The 18,246-nt window shown below is 35.5% G+C and overlaps 1 protein-coding gene across 9 annotated transcripts in view; it reads right to left on the reverse strand.

Annotated features, from left to right (window-relative positions):
• The window catches only part of ADGRB3 (adhesion G protein-coupled receptor B3), a 466,027-nt gene that overhangs the window by 187,637 nt on the left and 260,144 nt on the right, over positions 1–18,246 (reverse strand). For all 9 annotated transcript variants that reach the window (XM_074581466.1, XM_074581468.1, XM_074581465.1 and 6 more), the window contains 3 exons: positions 10,403–10,549; positions 9,568–9,643; positions 1,750–1,852 (listed from right to left, as the gene is read on the reverse strand). In XM_074581466.1, coding sequence (XP_074437567.1) covers positions 1,750–1,852; positions 9,568–9,643; positions 10,403–10,549 — 326 coding nt within the window. The remainder of the gene's footprint in view (positions 1–1,749; positions 1,853–9,567; positions 9,644–10,402; positions 10,550–18,246) is intronic.

Here is an 18,246-nt window from a genome sequence, read left to right on the forward strand (position 1 = left end):
GCTGACATGTTGCTTACCAGTATAATTTTTTAATTTTTTTAAAAATTTCTTTTCTAGCATAAGTGACTGTAGTAATTACAATCTTTTTTTCCCTACCTGCTACTCCATACTTGTGCAAATAGCAATTCCAATTTCAAAATATAGAAGTCATACTCCAATATTCCTTATCTACAACTCATAAAAGTAGCCCCACGGTCATTGTTAAGACAATGGAAATGAAAATCTAGCTTTGAGAAATACCATAAATTCTTCTTAATAATGATCATAGTAAGATCAAAACAAGTATTTTATTTCAAAGGTTGTTTTTTTGTTTTCTTTCCCCCCGATATACACAATTAATTTGTGGTCTACTTCAGGAAATAATCTACTACATTTTTAGTGAAATTTCTGACAGGAACGAAAGTTATGTTAAAGACTGCTATTTTCTCTTAATATAGATGATATAGCTTAGGTTGAAAAATAAAACAAAAAAACCCAAGACACAACACAACACCAAACCTACGCATCCTAAAACATCTTAAAATTAAATAGAAACAGAGAAACATAAACCCCAAAATCTCCACAATTCTTCATCAATAAACTTCTAATCTTACTGAAAGGTAAGGAGTCAGCTCGGTTTATATTCCTCTGTTCCTTTCTTGTTTTTTCTGCTTGACTTTGTAGTAAATTTCACTGAGATGTTCTCTGTAGTATCATTTTTCTGGGAACTGAATGACCATTGATGGCAAAATAGTTTCTTCTAACCTTGAGTAAAACGTAAATCAAAGATCTAGAGTTCAAAGAGTTTTCTTCATACTTTTGCCCAGAGACACTAGTCCAAATTTGTAACTGACTGAAATATTTGGAAATCCTCCAGCTGAATTGTACCTATATGACCACTTCAGCAACTGTTTATAACAAAAAAGTCACAGCTTTACAGTCTTTTGCCTAACAATACTGTTAACGAAAGCTCTAGTATACTATGTCTCTTCTAATCATCTCTTTATGACTATTTAAAGTAAACTCTAACTCTTAGTAACATAAACAAAGTTTATATGCCATGCCTTCACATAAATTACTCCTCTGCTTGTTATTTAACATTATTTCGTATCGTACATGACAAAAATTTCCCGCAAAAGATATATTTTATTCTCCCTATGGCTGCTGGGAAATTGCTGACAGCAGAAAGAAAACCTGTTTAATATTTTTCATATAGTTAGACATAGAATCACTTTTTTTTTTTTTTTCAGATTTAAATCATTTTAATATCAAATTAAAGGCTGAAAAGTACAGAATTAAAAATAATTGACCCCAAAATCTCAAACATTTATAAGATTTGTAAGCTAAATTGGAACCAGAGCATTTTTTTCAATGTCTGCTACAACAGGTTAGGTAAAACCTGGCTTTTGAGTATAAAATAATGAAAGAAAAGAAGAAAAAGCCTGAAGAACTACTTAGCTCTAGGACGTACACGGGGAGCAAAAGGTTAAGCATTCAGCACAATACTACATTTTCATTGGTATTCATCAAAGCGGTTAATGGAGAGCTTTTGTTAGAAATTGCTGCTCAAATGAAAACCTCAAAACGCACGGAACAACAATTCATATACACATGCATGAAACAAGTACAGCATGTCAGACTGTTTGTGGGCTTATGTTTTAACAATTAAACTGGGTTTTATTACCTGATATTTAAAACAACCTCACTTCTTTCTCTCATATGATCTGATAGATATTCTTCAAAGAGCATATCAACTATCCTTGTACTTACATTAGATAGATGGGCTAGTTCTATCTCCAGGAAAGAATCTGTAGTTTTGGGCTCAGGTCGTATAGTAACAACGATGATTTTCGAATTAACAACTGTAAAATTCCTGGGGGAAAAAAAAGTAAAAATGAAAGATTTAACTTAGAATGAAGTTAAATGACACTTCTGATATTACATTTAAAGGAGTATCTCATTGGTATTTTCCATGACTTAAGTTGACATATCATCAGGGATAATATGTATTTTTTCGGAAGTGGTGAAAACATTCACTTGTTACCAACTATATCAGACACATTAAAGACTAAAGAGCAACAACGGTGGGAGAAGTGACATTCTTAAAGTATGATTTACTAATTAGAAGGGTTTATTGATGACACAAACATTCTGTCAATGTTTCAATGGGTACCATTTGCTTCTCTCAACATAGACCCACCAGCTATGTTCTGTAAGAGACAGTCATTTTTCTTCCAAAGTGCTGTGTTGGACTTTTTTCTGACTGTTAACTGTAAAATTGTGAAGATGGATGAGTGCAATGGGAGATTCTACAGTTCGGTTGATTCTGTGCTCGTGAAAAAAAACCTACCTCTTTCCAATTTTTAAAAACCATCGCACTTGGTATATGAGTTCGTTCATCATCTAAATACTTTAAAAAATATAATCCATAGTTGTGCCCTGACTGAAATCCCACCAAACCCAATAATTTTTTGCTCATATATGTGAGATTATATTTGGTCTTATGTTATTACTCAAAATAATAATTTTCCGTTAATGTCTCTAATTCATCATCAAGCTCTCTTTTCATGTAAAACATAGATCACTATGTTTTGTAGCTACCTTTCTAGGACAGACATAGTATTGTCAAAGTTATGCTTATACAGGCATAAACACGTGTTGACACGATGTTCATGTCCGAGATCCTTGCTTCTTATGACCTCATCAGGCTCAGAACAACTATCAGTTATCAGACTGTTTCTGATGATCGTCACAGTATTTCCTTTGTATGTAATGCTGCTTTCAATGCCTTGCACATACACAAACATAAAACCCCAGAGAAAGACATATTCACATGTAACCAAAGAAGAAACTAGGCAGTTTAGATGTAATTATAATAGACAGCATAAATATTCTTTTGTTGTTGTTGTTTAATCGCTTATTTTCTCTAGGGAAATGTTATTTAGGAGAGGATTCCATTTTGCTGGATCATTGAAACAGGAATTGCCATGGCTACAGTGATAGAAACTTAACTCAGCGGGCACTCTACTCAGCACAAGGAATGAAATTATTCTTCTGGGGTGAGGTATGAATTCTAGTCCAATTTTACTCAGACAAATCATATAATAGAAATATAATGAAAGTGGCTTTATATTTTACTTAATTCCTAGTTCTTCCCTTTGGATGCAGTTTAAAGTCTCACACCTTGTTGATGAAAACATGTATCTCTATCAGACTAACGTTTAATGTTCGACAAACCTTGAGTGCATTCTGTAGAGGGGGATTAATGACAGTACCTTACTGTTCATACAATAGCTGAATATCTAGAAATGTTCCTAAGCGAGGAATAATTAAAAAAAAAAACCACAACCAAAACCAAAACTCCAAATAAATATAAAACTGATTTCTCTAACAGATCACCACAAGTGGAAATAGAGTTTAGTAGCTATTACAAGATTTTGTCCATTTTAGAAATTCACATAAGCTAATGTAAATACTGATACTTCAGTTCTTGGTCACAGTCAGTCTTTGTGGTGGAAAAATATTTCCTTGCTGTATCTAATTTTGGTACCATTCTGATGTTTCTAGGGTGAGATTCAAAAGAGCACTTAAGGTGCCTAGATTGTAACCTCGGAACATCTATTTTACCTCACTCTCATTAAAACCCTACATTCTCAAGAGCCCCTTGCAGACTGCTTCACCAGAAAATAAATGTAACTGGCTATATCACTGTGAAATGAAACCTGCATCACTCGTTGCTGTCCTGTCTGGGCTGAGTGCCTAGTTGTATATCTCATATTTAACCGTTTAGAAAGTCCCTGGAAGAATGCAATCTGGCAAGTATATTCTAAACTCACTTAACATGTTAAGATGACGCTGAATTAAAGCTCAAAGCATTGTAGTCACAAGAATTTCCCTCAAAACCACTGGTGCAGTGCCATTGATATCCTTATTGAAAATATTTTTTTAAATAACAGCATAGTGCTGAGAACATTTATTCATGAATTTCAGTAATCAGCTTTTACAAAACATCCTGCAAGATGGAATATGTTTGTTTTCAGTCCCTCTTATATTGAAAATGACATAAAATGGGAATGACCTATCTCACACTTCCTGGGCAAGTGTGTTATCTTATAGCTTTTTTTATGACAGGTGGAGAGTGACTTCACTTTTAGCTCTTTCTCCATCATCAAAAAAAAACCTAAAATTTGTCTTCAATGAGAAATGAACTTGTACAGGATGGTGCTTTGCTGACTGTCCAGAAAAAATACACATCAGGGTCAAATTTTGAAATTAATTACTCAAAAAATATATTAAATTCCTTCAATAAATCCTTGAAGATTCAAGATAACAAAGTTTGAGTAAAGGCTCGAGAAGAACTTCCAGAGCTGCTTAGTGTTTTTTCTGATCTGAATTAACAACAATATTAATCAAATAGTTATTTTACTAAGCTATTTTTCTATCTGGGTATACATTTTTGAAGGCATTCTTTTATATATGGGTATACATATTGATTCTATGTGATATAAAATTCAGGTATTCTTTTCTTTTTAAAATGACTCCATGTTGCTAAAGAAAAATGAACGTATGAATAAGGTATGTTGCTATCTCAAGACAGCATGAAAAAGTTACAGTTCAATGTGTAAATATTGCATACATTACAGAGAAATTATGGATTCTATAGCAGTAATGTTACACAGTAAAAGCCCATCTGAGGTACTCCATCCTCAGCCAAAGCTGACTTAAGGAAGTTGAAGGGCCTGTTTGGCTGTACAGCACCCAAAGGAGGGGGTTAGGAATGATGTTTCAAATGAGGGAAGAGGGTATTTCAGTGCAGGAAATCATAGCAGGAAAAGTATGGCGCTTGTTTAAGTGACGGGAAAAAAAGCTTGCTACAGCAAAATCATTGATTCTTTATTTGTTCTTATTTGTTACAGGAAAAGTTAAAACCTATCTTCAGTATGGCAATATGCAATGTATTCCTTCAGAGTGCCCAGGAGAGGAATTAAATATAATATCTTTTAGATGAGTATTACACTGAGAATCAATTTTCTGTGAACCTAACAATAACATAAATGTGCTCAGGGATGCAAGAGCTATGGAAATAATAGAGATGAAAATATTCAATATTTCAATATATGATTTTAAAAAAATATGTATGACATTACAAGAACAGTGCAATGCAGCAAAGTCTATTAGGAAATTGAATCAGATGAAGTTTATTTACTTGTGCATGGAAAAAAATAATTCTATTTTTATAAGGAAGAATAAAGTACTTTTCTCTTGTTTTTCCTAACCTCCTCTTTAAACAGTCCTGAAAAAAGTCTTTGAATAAAATACATGTACCACTAGGATTAAACACATTATCCAAAAATTTCTACATTAATGTAATTGCCAAGTTCTCATCTCACACTGTGTTTACAAGACTTCCTTTTAACAGACTCTATGCCAGTAAAAACAAGAAAAATCAAGCCCATATGGTAAAATACATCTAATTTTGGAGTTTGTGAAATACATTGTATAGGCTGTCTCAGATAATGAAATCCTCATTTCATTCACAGAACACCTGTGATGTACCAGATGGGGATTCTGTGGTTAGGTGCTTTGAAAGATCTTCCCTAAAGATATACTGAGATATTATTTACTTATTTGTTTGTTTATTTTAAACAAAGAAGTTTCTTGTGTTGATGCAGAAGCTTGCACACCTTTTAGTCCTGATATTAAGGAATATATGGGAATGTATGTCACCTTCGTTATTCTGAAAACTACAAAAAACAGGTGTCATACAATCAAATATTTACCTTACTCCCACCCTAACTCCTGTAAAGGCAGGGACTGAAATCACATGGGAAGTGGTGAATCTTCCTGGATACTTTCACTGCAACCAGCAGAAATCACCTCTTTTATCAGGTTGTCAATGGACGAGCCCGTATTACTTATTTTACCTTGGTTTATTGTTTTGTTTGTCTTTATTCCCGTTAATGTATTTTGTCAACTATCATTTTATTTAGAACAACATCACATAAGATGCTTATCCAGAATTGTTTTTTAATTCATACATTGTGCGTAGCTAACACGCTTCTAGGTATCATACAAAAACTAGGTGATGGTACCTCACTTCACATTTTACAGTGTTTGTTCCATACGCAATGCTATTGCAGTGAAGCTTTTCATTATGTTCAGCACTAATATAGTTATCACAATACACCTTATTACAGTTAAATAAGATTAGTACAAATAGAAATGAATATATACCCATGTAAGATGATAGTTTTTCAGTGAAAAATTTAAGCAAACAAAAATAAACCTTTTCCAAATGCAGTGGGATGTACCTTCACTTGATTCATGTACCTAAACAAGTGCAAAATGATAAGCCACTTGATAATAAAGATTCCTTTAAAACCTGCACTGTACTTCTAATTCTTGCAAAGAGTATAATAGCTCAAGAAATTCAGGGCTAACCACAGCTGCAGCTCTTCTCCAATTTTGAATGCATTAAATAGTATTTAACATATTCATCAGTGACATAGACAGTGGGATCTAGAGCACCCTCAGCAAGTTTGCAGATGACACCAATCTCAGTGGGGCACTTGATATGCTAGAGGGAAGGGATGTCATCCAGAGGGACCCTGACAGGGTTGAGGAATAGGCCCATGTCAACCTCATAAAGTTCAACAAGGCAAAGTGCAATATCCTGCACCTGAGTTTACGCAATCCCCAATATCAATACAGAATGGGGGACGAATGGATTGAGAGCAGCACTGCTGAGAAGCACTTGGGGATTCCAGTGGATGAAAAATTAGACATGAGCCAGCAATGCGTGCCTGCTGCCCAGAAAGCCAACCGTATCCTGGGCTGCATCAAAAGAAGTGCAGCCAGCAGGTTGAGGGAGGCAATTGTCCCCCTCTACTCTGCTCTTGTGAGATCCCACCTGGAGTACTGCATCCAGCTCTGAGCCCTCAGCACAGGAAAGACATGGACCTGTTGGAACCAGAGGAGGGCCACAAAGATGATCAGAGGGCTGGAACACCTCTCCTATGAAGACAGTCTGAGAGAGTTGGGGTTATTCAGTCTGGAGAAGAGAAGGCTCCTGGGAGACCTTATTAAACGCTTTAAATACTTAAAAGGGGTTTATAAGAAAGTTTACCAAGGCCTGTAGTGACAGGACAAGGTGCAATGGTTTTAAATTGAAGGAGGGTAGATTTAGATTGGACACAAGGAAGAAATTCTTTACGATGAGGGTGGTGAGACACTGGAACAGTTTGCCCGGAGAAACTGTGGATGTCCCATCATTGGAAGTGTTCAAGGTCAGGTTAGATGGGGCTTTGAGCAACCTGATCTAGTTGAAGATGTCCCTGCCCATGGTAGCAGCGGTTGACTAGGTAGTCTTTGAAGGTCCCTTCCAACCCAAACTATTCAATGATTCTATGTTTCTATGAAAACAGTTTGAAATTGTGCGACCTTTGAGGTACTATTTTAAGGTCATGAGATCAAATTTTGAATATGACTGCCATGGGCAAAGAAATCCATCATGATACACTTCCTGATGAGGTAAGAACTGTAAGCTGTAAAAGTTTCAGTATAACTTCATTATAAATATTAAAGAAGTGCAGGGAAGTACTGAGGCGCTCTACTCTGAACAAAGAAGAGACCAGAGGTACCTGGGAATATATGTTACATTTTTATATCACAGATTAATAAGGACTTTCATTCCTTATTCACATACATAAGAGAAAGTAATAGTGCTCGTTTCTTTTTCTTGGGCATCCGAGAATTGGAATCAAGTAATACTGAACATATTCAGTGGGATATCTTCATATTTGAATTTATGAAGATTTCACTTATGAATAGATCTACATAGATTATTCGACCATTTTGCTTTAGAAGCTCACAAAACCTCTCTATGAACTGAATTGTACAGAGCAATGGTCAATTTGCTGTGTAAATCAGTAACGAGCCGAAAGTAGAACAGATAAAAGCAAAATATTTGGGACCAGAGATGCCCTTTCACATAGCCTGTAGTACTTACGTTGCTGTACTTCGATGTCGCTATTCTGCCCCTGTTCTTGCTACTTGGGATGTTATTGATTCTAGGGAAAATCTAGCAAGGCCTATAAATCTCTCTTTTGTAATGGATGAAATAAAAGCCCTGAAAGGTTTTTCATGTAAGCAAATATACAGTATTCAAGGCTCACACTTGCTTTTTGTAAATTAAAACTATTGACACATGGGAGCTGAAAAGGCATGATCATAGATTATGGTTTACAATATAAAGGTCTGAAAGGTACACAGCCACCTCGATGCTTTCCTAGGCTTGGCAGGTTGTCTCTGAGGTATGCCAAAAAGGACTAACTGTAAGAGCCATTTGGGTCTGTCTCTGAATATGGGAGAAAAGAAGAAAAAATATCTCTCATAAACCTCTCTTCCTTCCTGGCTAATTTCAGGAACTGGCACAAAAAATGGGAAGTGCTTAGTGACACTTCAGAAGTAGATGAGCTGTCATTTATACCATGCCTTAAGCACAGACGGCTCTTACCAGCACCCCCCGGGCTCCCAGGTGTCCTGCCAGGACATCACTATTTGAATTGTACCCTGCCTCAGAGAGATTTCTGTCCCCAGCATTGCAGCTACTCATTCCACAGTGCATTCCTACTTTACTGAGAAGTGTTGGGTTTTTTTCCTTAGGACTGAGACATTTTGTTTTCAAATAGATTTTGTAAAAAAAACCCTGTTGTTTTTCCATCCTTTGTTTCAAATTCTGAAATTTTGGTTAAATACAGTAGGGATCTGGTGTCTTCCTAATTACTATCCTTTCTAATTATTGTGAATTCATTAGCAGCTATTGTGATACAATCTGCACCCGTTTCTTTTACCATAATAGGACATTAGTAGACCAAGGGTGCACAGGATCATGTGAAATACGATTGGTATTAATGGACCGTGAAATGATCTTAACCAGTAATTTGAGAAGGATGGGGGGGTGGAGGGGGATGTTTGTTTCCAAATTGTCTGTTATGAAATACAGAAAGGAAAAAGTGAAACAAGAGACCCTCCTATTTCTTTATGAACGTGTATGGCCCTCATAATTGACATATCACAGCTGTTCAAGCACATGCATGTCTTCTTTCTAAAATGGATCCACTCTATAGCTCTGCTGTCCCTTCTGAATACAACTTGCCCTGAAAAAGTACTTGGAAAACTACTGCTAAAGACTTCTGTAGAAGTACAGCACATCAGCCTTAGCACATCAGGTTATGATGTCATTACTAGTTCACTTGTACTGACTGGACAAACAGTAGTTTGAAGCACAAGTAGCCCGAGCATTAATATAAATCAGTGTGCATCTTCTAATTGAAATTTTCTGTAATTAGCTTAATATAGATTACATAAAATATAAATTAAGCCATTTTGATGAAAAGGCTATTTCCATTATACAAATGACTAAGCATGAAGAAAAGACAAACATACACATATATATTTTAAATAACAGGAAAAAATCCAACAATACCAATAGGCAAACAGTCTTGGTTGTCTGCTTTTATCCTGACATGTAGTATACTTATGATCCCAAAATTGCCTGATTCATACTGTATTTATGACATTTCTTACCTCAAAGTGGGCAAAATGAGTTCTAAATTTTTGTATAGCACTGCTCCAAGTACAAATACAGTTGATTCATCTAGTTCTGAAAAGAGTAAGGAAAAAAAGGTTTTTCAGCTCTCTTTCCCAAGACTTAATCACCATAAAAAACTGTGAATACCATTTATCTTTCTAGTAGAAATTTTATTTTAAATAAACCACCATAATTTTGAATTATATCCTGGAAATCTGACATAAAGATGCAGCACTGTCAGGAATATATCAAAAGCTTTAAACTGCTTAAAAACACATTTTCAAAAAATCTGTCATTGTTTACTGACATCCATGCTAGTTCCTTTAACTTTTATAACCAAGTATCCTCAAAGACTGTCTTCAGTGTTTAACGCCTAGCAAGTAAATTCTCTAATGTCAGAAATCCGCACAGCAACAGTATTTTTAAATTGTATCAGAAGCCAGGGTAATTTGCCTGCTGACCATCCTTTATTAAAAGTCAGGTCACCTATTGGAACGGCCCAGTCTGTTGGAATGCAGCAGCTTCAGGGGATTCAGCAGAGCTGCACTTCAGGTCTCCTCATAACAGAACAGGTACAATCCCATGCACAATAACTAAGCATTGGTTCTTCAGCATAGAAAATAACGTCTAGGATTTCTGTAGCACTTTTTGTTCAAGATGCTGAAATTAAGCCCCATCATTTCCCTCTGGGATAAGCTGTGGGTATTGGATTTCTTTTGAAGATGGATAAAAAAAAGCATGTCTATATCATACAGTGGTTCTTTGAGACAAAGATTCTGAGTTCCCTTGTTAAAGTTAACACAAAAATAACATGCTGATATGCTTTTTTACCTGTTGACATAGGGGTGAAGATATTTTTTGGAATGACAACCCTGTCTTCTGAGTTTCGTGCCCAATCAACCATTCCTTTTCTTCCTTTCATGGGGAAATTGATGTCGGTTAAAACAGATGCAGCGGGAAGCTTCTGAATGCTAGCCACTAGCAAGAGAAATCACAAAATCAAATAAAACTGTGTTTTATACTTTAAAGCGTCATACGATGGTAACAGTACAGCAATAACAAAAATGTTTAATAATACATTTCAAGCAAAGCAGGAATTCATAGGACACTAACTGTCACAGAAAGTGCAGTCTTCTGTTTATTATGCAGTTCTACTATGGATTAATTGTGTGGTATTGATCGTATCATTTGTCAGTCAGATTCTGATTAAGTTTCTTAACAGGGATTATTGAATGTACTGTCTTATACCCTGAAATTCACATGTAAGGACATCATCGTGTCTTCACAGCAAATTCTAAAATGATCAAATGTGACAATGAAAGGAAGAGGATGCTGCAAATTGCTTTGGGAAACATAACTGCTAGATGCAGGCTAATGAAGCAATCACAGAGCTTTTATTCCCTATACAGGCACAATTTCAAGATAGACCCATTACAGAGATTCACATATTAAAAGTCCTCATTGTTTCCACACAAATGAGAATAATGCGGTATAGCACTTGATTTCGTTTCCTTGAAAAAATAATCCCCATTCTGAAATCTTAATTATATTTTTTCCAACTAAAAAATCTCCAGACCCCCAAACAGCATCACTATTATATCTGCAACAGTTATAGAAAGACAGAAGAAATAGGTATCAAATCTAATAATAGGCAGTTTGGAATTTTGTTTACTCATTCTCATTTTCTCTCTGTTTTCTAACTCAACTATTATCTGGAAATCAGTTTCAGCTTTGCTGTGAAATCTAAGTACGACTCCATGGCAACACTGTCAGTGTCTAGTAAGACTCAAAGTACTTTTAAGGAACTGACAGGGCTGCAAGTGTTTACGTACACTCAGAGAGAAGACAAACAACACATTTGGAGCACCAGCTCTGTTCTTAATGTAAGCCATGTTGATAGCCATTTCCTGTGCAATGCTCTTCCTAATCAATTTAAGAAGAGGCTAATGTAGTTGGAAGAGTTCGGACACCAGGACTATACTTTGATCTGCATAACGATTTCACTGCAAGGACTCTGCAAGGGCCTTAAATATACAGACAATGGGGGACAGCTGTAAAAGCAATCAGAACAGCAAAATTAAAGTAGAAAAGCATTAGATATCTCATCAGTGGATTTTATTTCAAAGGAAACTGTAATTCAAATCCATGAGAAGAGGAAAATTAACAGGTTAATAATATTAACTCTACAGATGTATTCCTTGATAACTGACTCTTAGTTTGAAATTAGACGGGTTATGTATTATAGAATCACATTAGTGAGGTGGTATTTGAGGTTATTTCAGGCTTTCCATTATAAAAATATCATCAGGGTTTTACAGTGCTAATTACAATCCCCTACGGGCTCAAATTGGCAAATACATTCCCAGCCCTAAAGGGATGCTTAGTCTTGTGAATTTTCAAGTGGTGTGTGGAGGGAGTTTGTGTTCAGGTGTTTCAGAATTACTGGGGCATAAAATGGATTGCATGTTTTCACATGCAATCAATGGTTATGCAGGATATATTAACATTGTAAAAATGGATTTTTTTCCATAGTTCTCAAAATCTAAAAAGAATTTTATTTTATTTTCCACATAAATAAAATTAAACCCACAGTTATTTAGTTTTCAAAATTAAATACACCCTGTATAAGACAATATTGTTTTGGTTTTTTTTATTTGCACAGTATTTATCTGCCTGTCTACCTATCTATCTATCTAATTAGCTAGTAGAGCCTCAATATTTCATCCACCTTTCAGATGACAGTTCCTGTTATTGAAATAGGAAATCAATGTCATTCAATGGAATTCACTCTGCAAAACAGAAAACCACTTTAGGACTGGATAAATGGTGAGGGTCTAGGACAGTACCTCTCCGGACTCTCTCTATCTTTGTATTTTAAATAGGGCCATTCATCATGTTACCTAAGCACTACTTTGAACCAAAGATTCCAAAATATTTGTTAATATTTAGGTGATGAATAACACAAACCCTGAACATAAACCCTAAACATTTGGCTTATGGCTTATATGCAATAAATATAAATATATATTCCCATTTCTGGTTCAGACAAGTTTTTTTTCTACTCACAATCAAACAAGCCTATTGCCTAGCTATACACCAGAGCACAGGCGAAAAACCCCTTCTCTTTAGAATTCTTTGAGCATTCTTTTGGTGTACATTGGTATAAATTACAAGACAGTGGTTCAATTACACATCAGAACACATACATATTTGATGACTCTATAACAATTATGGATTCAGAAAAATCTATTTACGTAGTCTAGTCTAATCAATTTAGTGATTGCTTTGACCCCTAATGGATTCATTATAATATTCTTCACAAATACATCTCCTTTTGCCTTCATTTCATTTTCATGCTGCTGTTGCAGACAACCTGTTCAATACTGCTTTACTCAAAGTTTCAGAACTGGCAACTACTAACTGTTCTTACGTACTGAGTAAAATAAAATATCTTTGGAATTGATTAACTCCAGACTCATAGGAATGGAGAATTTTCCATGACTATCCAAATGAGATGATTAAACACAGCAATATGTGAACGATATTTAAGCAGCTTATTTGGAGCAGCCCAAAAGGGGTTAATTAACATGTCATGAAAATTCTTAGTGAATTAAAAATTGTGTAGTTCTTGTATGCTAGCCCTTGTAGATCATGGCATAAAATAGAAAAGCTGAAATGTATTGCTATGTTCCCTAGAACTATGAATGAGTAGTAAGTTGCCTAGTGCAACTTCCAGTAGCCCTCTGACTGATCTGGGTTTCTAAATAATAAAAGATAAGCAACCAAATAAGTGGCATGAAACATCTTCCCCTTCTCTTTACTATCTACCCATTAGCCTCTTGTGTTGAACCAAAACTAGTAAGATTTCAGATTCAGCCCCTTGAAAAATATTTCGAACAGGAAATCAGATTCACCAAAAGGCATGACAGAAAAATGACTGGATGTTTGCTCATGGACTAAACACAACTTCAGCTCTTACAGTAGAGATTTAGGTTTTAAAATTACCATGCAAGCCAAATTAAACTATTGATCCCCATCCTTATTGAAGACTGAACGAAAAACTTCAGAAAAGATGCTCAAAATCTGAGTCTGAATTCTGTAGCATTCATGTATTTACAGAAGAGGATAAAACACTGATTCTCATTCTCCTTTCTTGTAAGTGATAACATTCTGGGCTTGTTGTGCTTTACAGCGCAGTAACTATGTTGATCCCCGCTTTACAATCACTTAATATATAGAGGAATGGGAATTAATTGTTTTAAAAGGCATCAGTGCCTTGACTGAATTAGAAAACCAGATACAGAAATCTAAGAGATTAGCATAAGATGTCAACTCCTGTTTAACCCTCCCTGTCAGAGCAAGAAAGTAGAACTCTGAATTTGATTGAATTTTAGTCACAGACAACAGGGAATGGCTATACATATTAGCAGCATCATTTGCTCCTTTCCTGTCCTATTTTGACTTGTCCATTGATGGTATACTATACATATATTATTCAGCATTTAGTAAACTTGAGTTCATCACACAACAGGTCTTGATTTTTCAGACAGAGGATGTTATCCTATCCTTCTGGGATAGCTACTGCTAAATTTATTTCTGGGTAAAATAGTCATGAACAGAACTTCCATTGTCACAGATGTTCAGAATAAAAAATATTAAAGGATTTTTGCATTAAAATTCAGAATACTGAGTATTTCTGCAAACATATCTATTAAGAAGACCCAATCAGAAACATATTTATACATTTTAGAATTATTCTGTTGATCCTAACTGTAAAACTGTTGGTTTTTTATAGAATAAATAAGTTTGTTTAACTAAGCCTATGACGGATACATGGGGAAAAAAGTCTTGCCTGGCTCATCATCAAAATGCCAGGTGGACATATTGAAGATGATATTCATAATAGATTTGCTCTATCCACTTAAACTCCATCATTTTAAAGACAATCTGAAACAAATACAAATGGCAAAACCCCCTTTTCCAGGAGACCAATTTCCGGATCTCCAGATTTGCTACAGAACTCTGCATCTGAGAAAGCTTGATGATTTCCTTTTAAATCCTTCTCTAGGTATGAAGATAAATCCACCTCTTACCACCCACAAGACTATGTATAACAGAAGGACTGTAGTGAAGTGTCATCTCTTGTATGAACATAAGAAGAACAACCAGGTAATAATTTTCCCTCTGCAAATAATATTCATGATATATCCCTGCAGTGAACCAACATCAATCAATGGCCAGAAAAATACTCCTAAGAAATTATAATTTAAAAGACCTAGTATTTCTTATGTTTATCAACACAGAAATGATGTCTTCTTAAATTAAAACCTTGTTATGCCCTACTGCTGCATGGGCAGGCAAGAGAGGGATGTCCCTAGAAGCCTTGCATCCCTGAAGCTCATCAGCCCATAGCAGCTACCCTCTGACTATTCAAGCTTTGGGCAGGAAGACACACTACTGGTATAAGCAGAAGTAGAAGTAGACATTCCATAGATATTTTCAGTAATCAGGTATGAGTCCTGCATGAGTCCTTCCTTTGGTGTCAAGCAAACTGGGCCTTAAACGGGCTTGCTGTTTTGAAGGTTAAGAATAACGCTTTAGGTTAATCAAGAAGCCACCTTAACAGTGATCTCTGAATATTCCCCTTCTGTATTCCATAAACAATGCAATGCAGAAAAGAGGTACCCATTACCCTTTTTGTTGCAAAATAATAGATTTATCAGTGATAAGCACCCTAGGGAATTAATGAAGTCATTTCTATTTTGAACTTGCAAGCCACTCCGGTCCTTTAAACAGTATAAAGAATAAGTAAACATGCAAAAACATCACGTAACTGTATGATGTCTGAATATGCTCCCTAAAACTCTGTAACACATGCCAGAAACACGTTACCATATCAATAATATGACCAGTATAATATTTAGGACGAGTTAGAAAGCAGCATGGCTTCAGGCAATAATCAGGATGCATTTAATAAACACTCAAATCTCTAGATCTCTTCTAATACTTACATAATTAAAAAATATTCATAGGCAGCAGGCAAGTGTTCCCTTTTGGTTTTGTGTACTTTTGTTTTTCAGTACCGAATTCTGTATTTCAGGAACAACTCAGGAATATAATAAGTTTAAAGACTCATGAAATATCACATACGTATATGCGTTCTCTTGAGTGGTTTCTGATTGCACATTTGTTATGATCAAAAATCTAGCTTGACAAAATTGAAACAGGTAAAGCGTAAGATTACAGTTCTCATTTTTCCAAACCTTTCCTTGTTCCAGGAATAGAAATGAAAATGGAAAAAAAAGTAAAATTAAAAGCTCAAACAGTAATTAGAGCACTAAGGATTGTTGTTATGGACAATAAAATCTTTCTTAAAAAAAAAAAAAAAAGATTATGGAAACTATTAAAGTTTACTCCCTGATAAAGAGTTAGGGTATACAAATGGCCATAGCATCATACAATTTGTCCATGTTCCAGATGCTACTTCTTCATGTCCCCTTTGGGGAAAAAATAACAATCTTAGCATTTTTATAATTTTTAATAATTTTTAGTATTTACTTGCTATTAATGCATGCTATAAGATGAATATGGCTATTTGCAGCTGGCCTATATGGAACGTAAAGTACAAAATCACTTTTCAATTTGCAAATCTGAATTACAAGTTTGAAGAAAACCCAACTGAACTAGTGAAAACGTAAAAAACTTTTTTATGAGCAGTCAGAAGAAAATACGTTCTCATGACAAATGGAATGCTTCCTGAAATATGTGGTTACTCAGAAAAATGCTTTAAAGAAAACATGGTAGGAGGCTGTACTTCAATACCTGGAAGACAACTCCATCTTTTGAGAGTTTTATTGAAAAGATGAAGACACGAACAGCCAAAGAGACCCAGGGCCACATCCAAGGTACTCTGTGTTTCTGAAAGAGCTTTACTTTTTCTTTTACCTCTTAGTATTAGTCTGCATTCATGCTACTAAGACTAAGGTCTCCCTTAGCACCTCTTGCCTTGTCATAAAGCACTTCTCAAGGAAAAGAAAGACTCAGCGTAAAGCAAGACAGAATATAGAGGCTGATGCAGGAGGCAGAATGAGTTGGCATTTAAGTGCATGAGTTTTAATGTTAGAGACATAAAGGTGAAAACCATGGTAATACTGAGAGGCAAGGCCACCTGCAACATTATTTTAGGTTGACTGCACAGGGAAGGTACAGAAACCAAGCATTTTTCAATCACTAAGGTGACTGGAAAAAGTGTCTGTGCTGGTGATTCTAGCTGATAATGAGAGAAAAAGAAAGTGAGACTGAAGGTAAAGTTAAGGTAGTGAGTGCAGAAGATGGAAATGATGCTGAAGCTGTCATCAGAGAAAGAGAAAAGAGGAAAAGCTGAGAGAGAGAGGTCATTTATATGTTTACTTATCACATCTATTGAAGATTAGATATCCACTAAGAACTACTAAAAACATAGACAGAGAGGGCCTAACAGAGGACAAGAGGTCAGTAAGAGGGCAAACAGATGTGAAAATCATTAGCAGGGAATTTATAAAAATTATTCTCTCAACATTACACTTCTTGGGAAGATGTAGAGCAGAAGTAGAATGATTGCTTCCCAGAAGTAGTAAATTCAAACAAAGGAAAGATGGCCATTGTCTTGCCTCTAGGGAGGTAACAACTAAATTCCATCATTCAGAAATTTAGAAAGGTGTTTAACTAAGTTATGCAGGATATTGAAAGTTGATATAAGAAACGAATTCTCAGGCATGGAAACAAAAGATTTGATGTATAAAAGCCACACACAGGGGAAACAAAATAAGGCATGTGAATCAATATATGTTTCTAATCACAGCTTTTTGTAGCAGACTAGGGACAGATCTCTATTATATTTTATTATGGAACAGCTTTTTTTAATCATACAAAATGGCGTCTTGAAGAACTTTCAGACACAACTATAAGCAAATTAAAACTGAGAGAACTGTAAATTACTCTGGAATAGAATCTCAAGGCACAAATAGTATGGAAGCGGCTAGTGAATCTTAAAATGTAGAGCCTGATTAAAAGCCATATCATGCCAAACAGTTAGATATGGAGGAAATGCTTGCAGGTGGCCCTTTTTTTTACAGCAATTCACTAGGTATATACAAATGTCTACATGTGCCTTCCCAGAAGCGTTCCAATGAGAGCATTTCAGAGCTTTCTTTATACTTCAGCTCCATTAAGATTGAGAAATTAGACAGAGCAGCAGGTAAGATCCTTAAAAGCTCAAGCCTGTAGCTAAGTTTACTGACTAGACTGCTTCTGTCATCAAATGTATCTGCAGTTGCTTTCTTTTTTAAAACCTGGCCAAGTCAGAGAAAGCATTGCTGGTATAACACTGCCTGTTAGGCTACTGATCTCATATTTTTGAGCACTTGAATTAGGAAGATCTGTGTGCAACCAGGTCCCTCTCTGAAGAGGGGATCCCCATCTGAAGGAATTATAAACCATACCTTCCTCAACTTCGATGAGAATATTCATTAGGATTCAAGGCTAGCACCACCAAAACCCAAGCTATCTAGGAGGAAAGGAGGAGCAAAACCGTATTTAAATACTCATTTCACAACAGGCACAATACAGAAGCCAAGGGTTCAGAAGAAATGCACGTTTGCTAAATTCATCCCAGATAACTGAGAGATGTCTCAAAT

The sequence above is a fragment of the Larus michahellis genome, chromosome 3, assembly GCF_964199755.1.
Source record: "Larus michahellis chromosome 3, bLarMic1.1, whole genome shotgun sequence".
Taxonomy (NCBI): Eukaryota; Metazoa; Chordata; class Aves; order Charadriiformes; family Laridae; genus Larus; species Larus michahellis.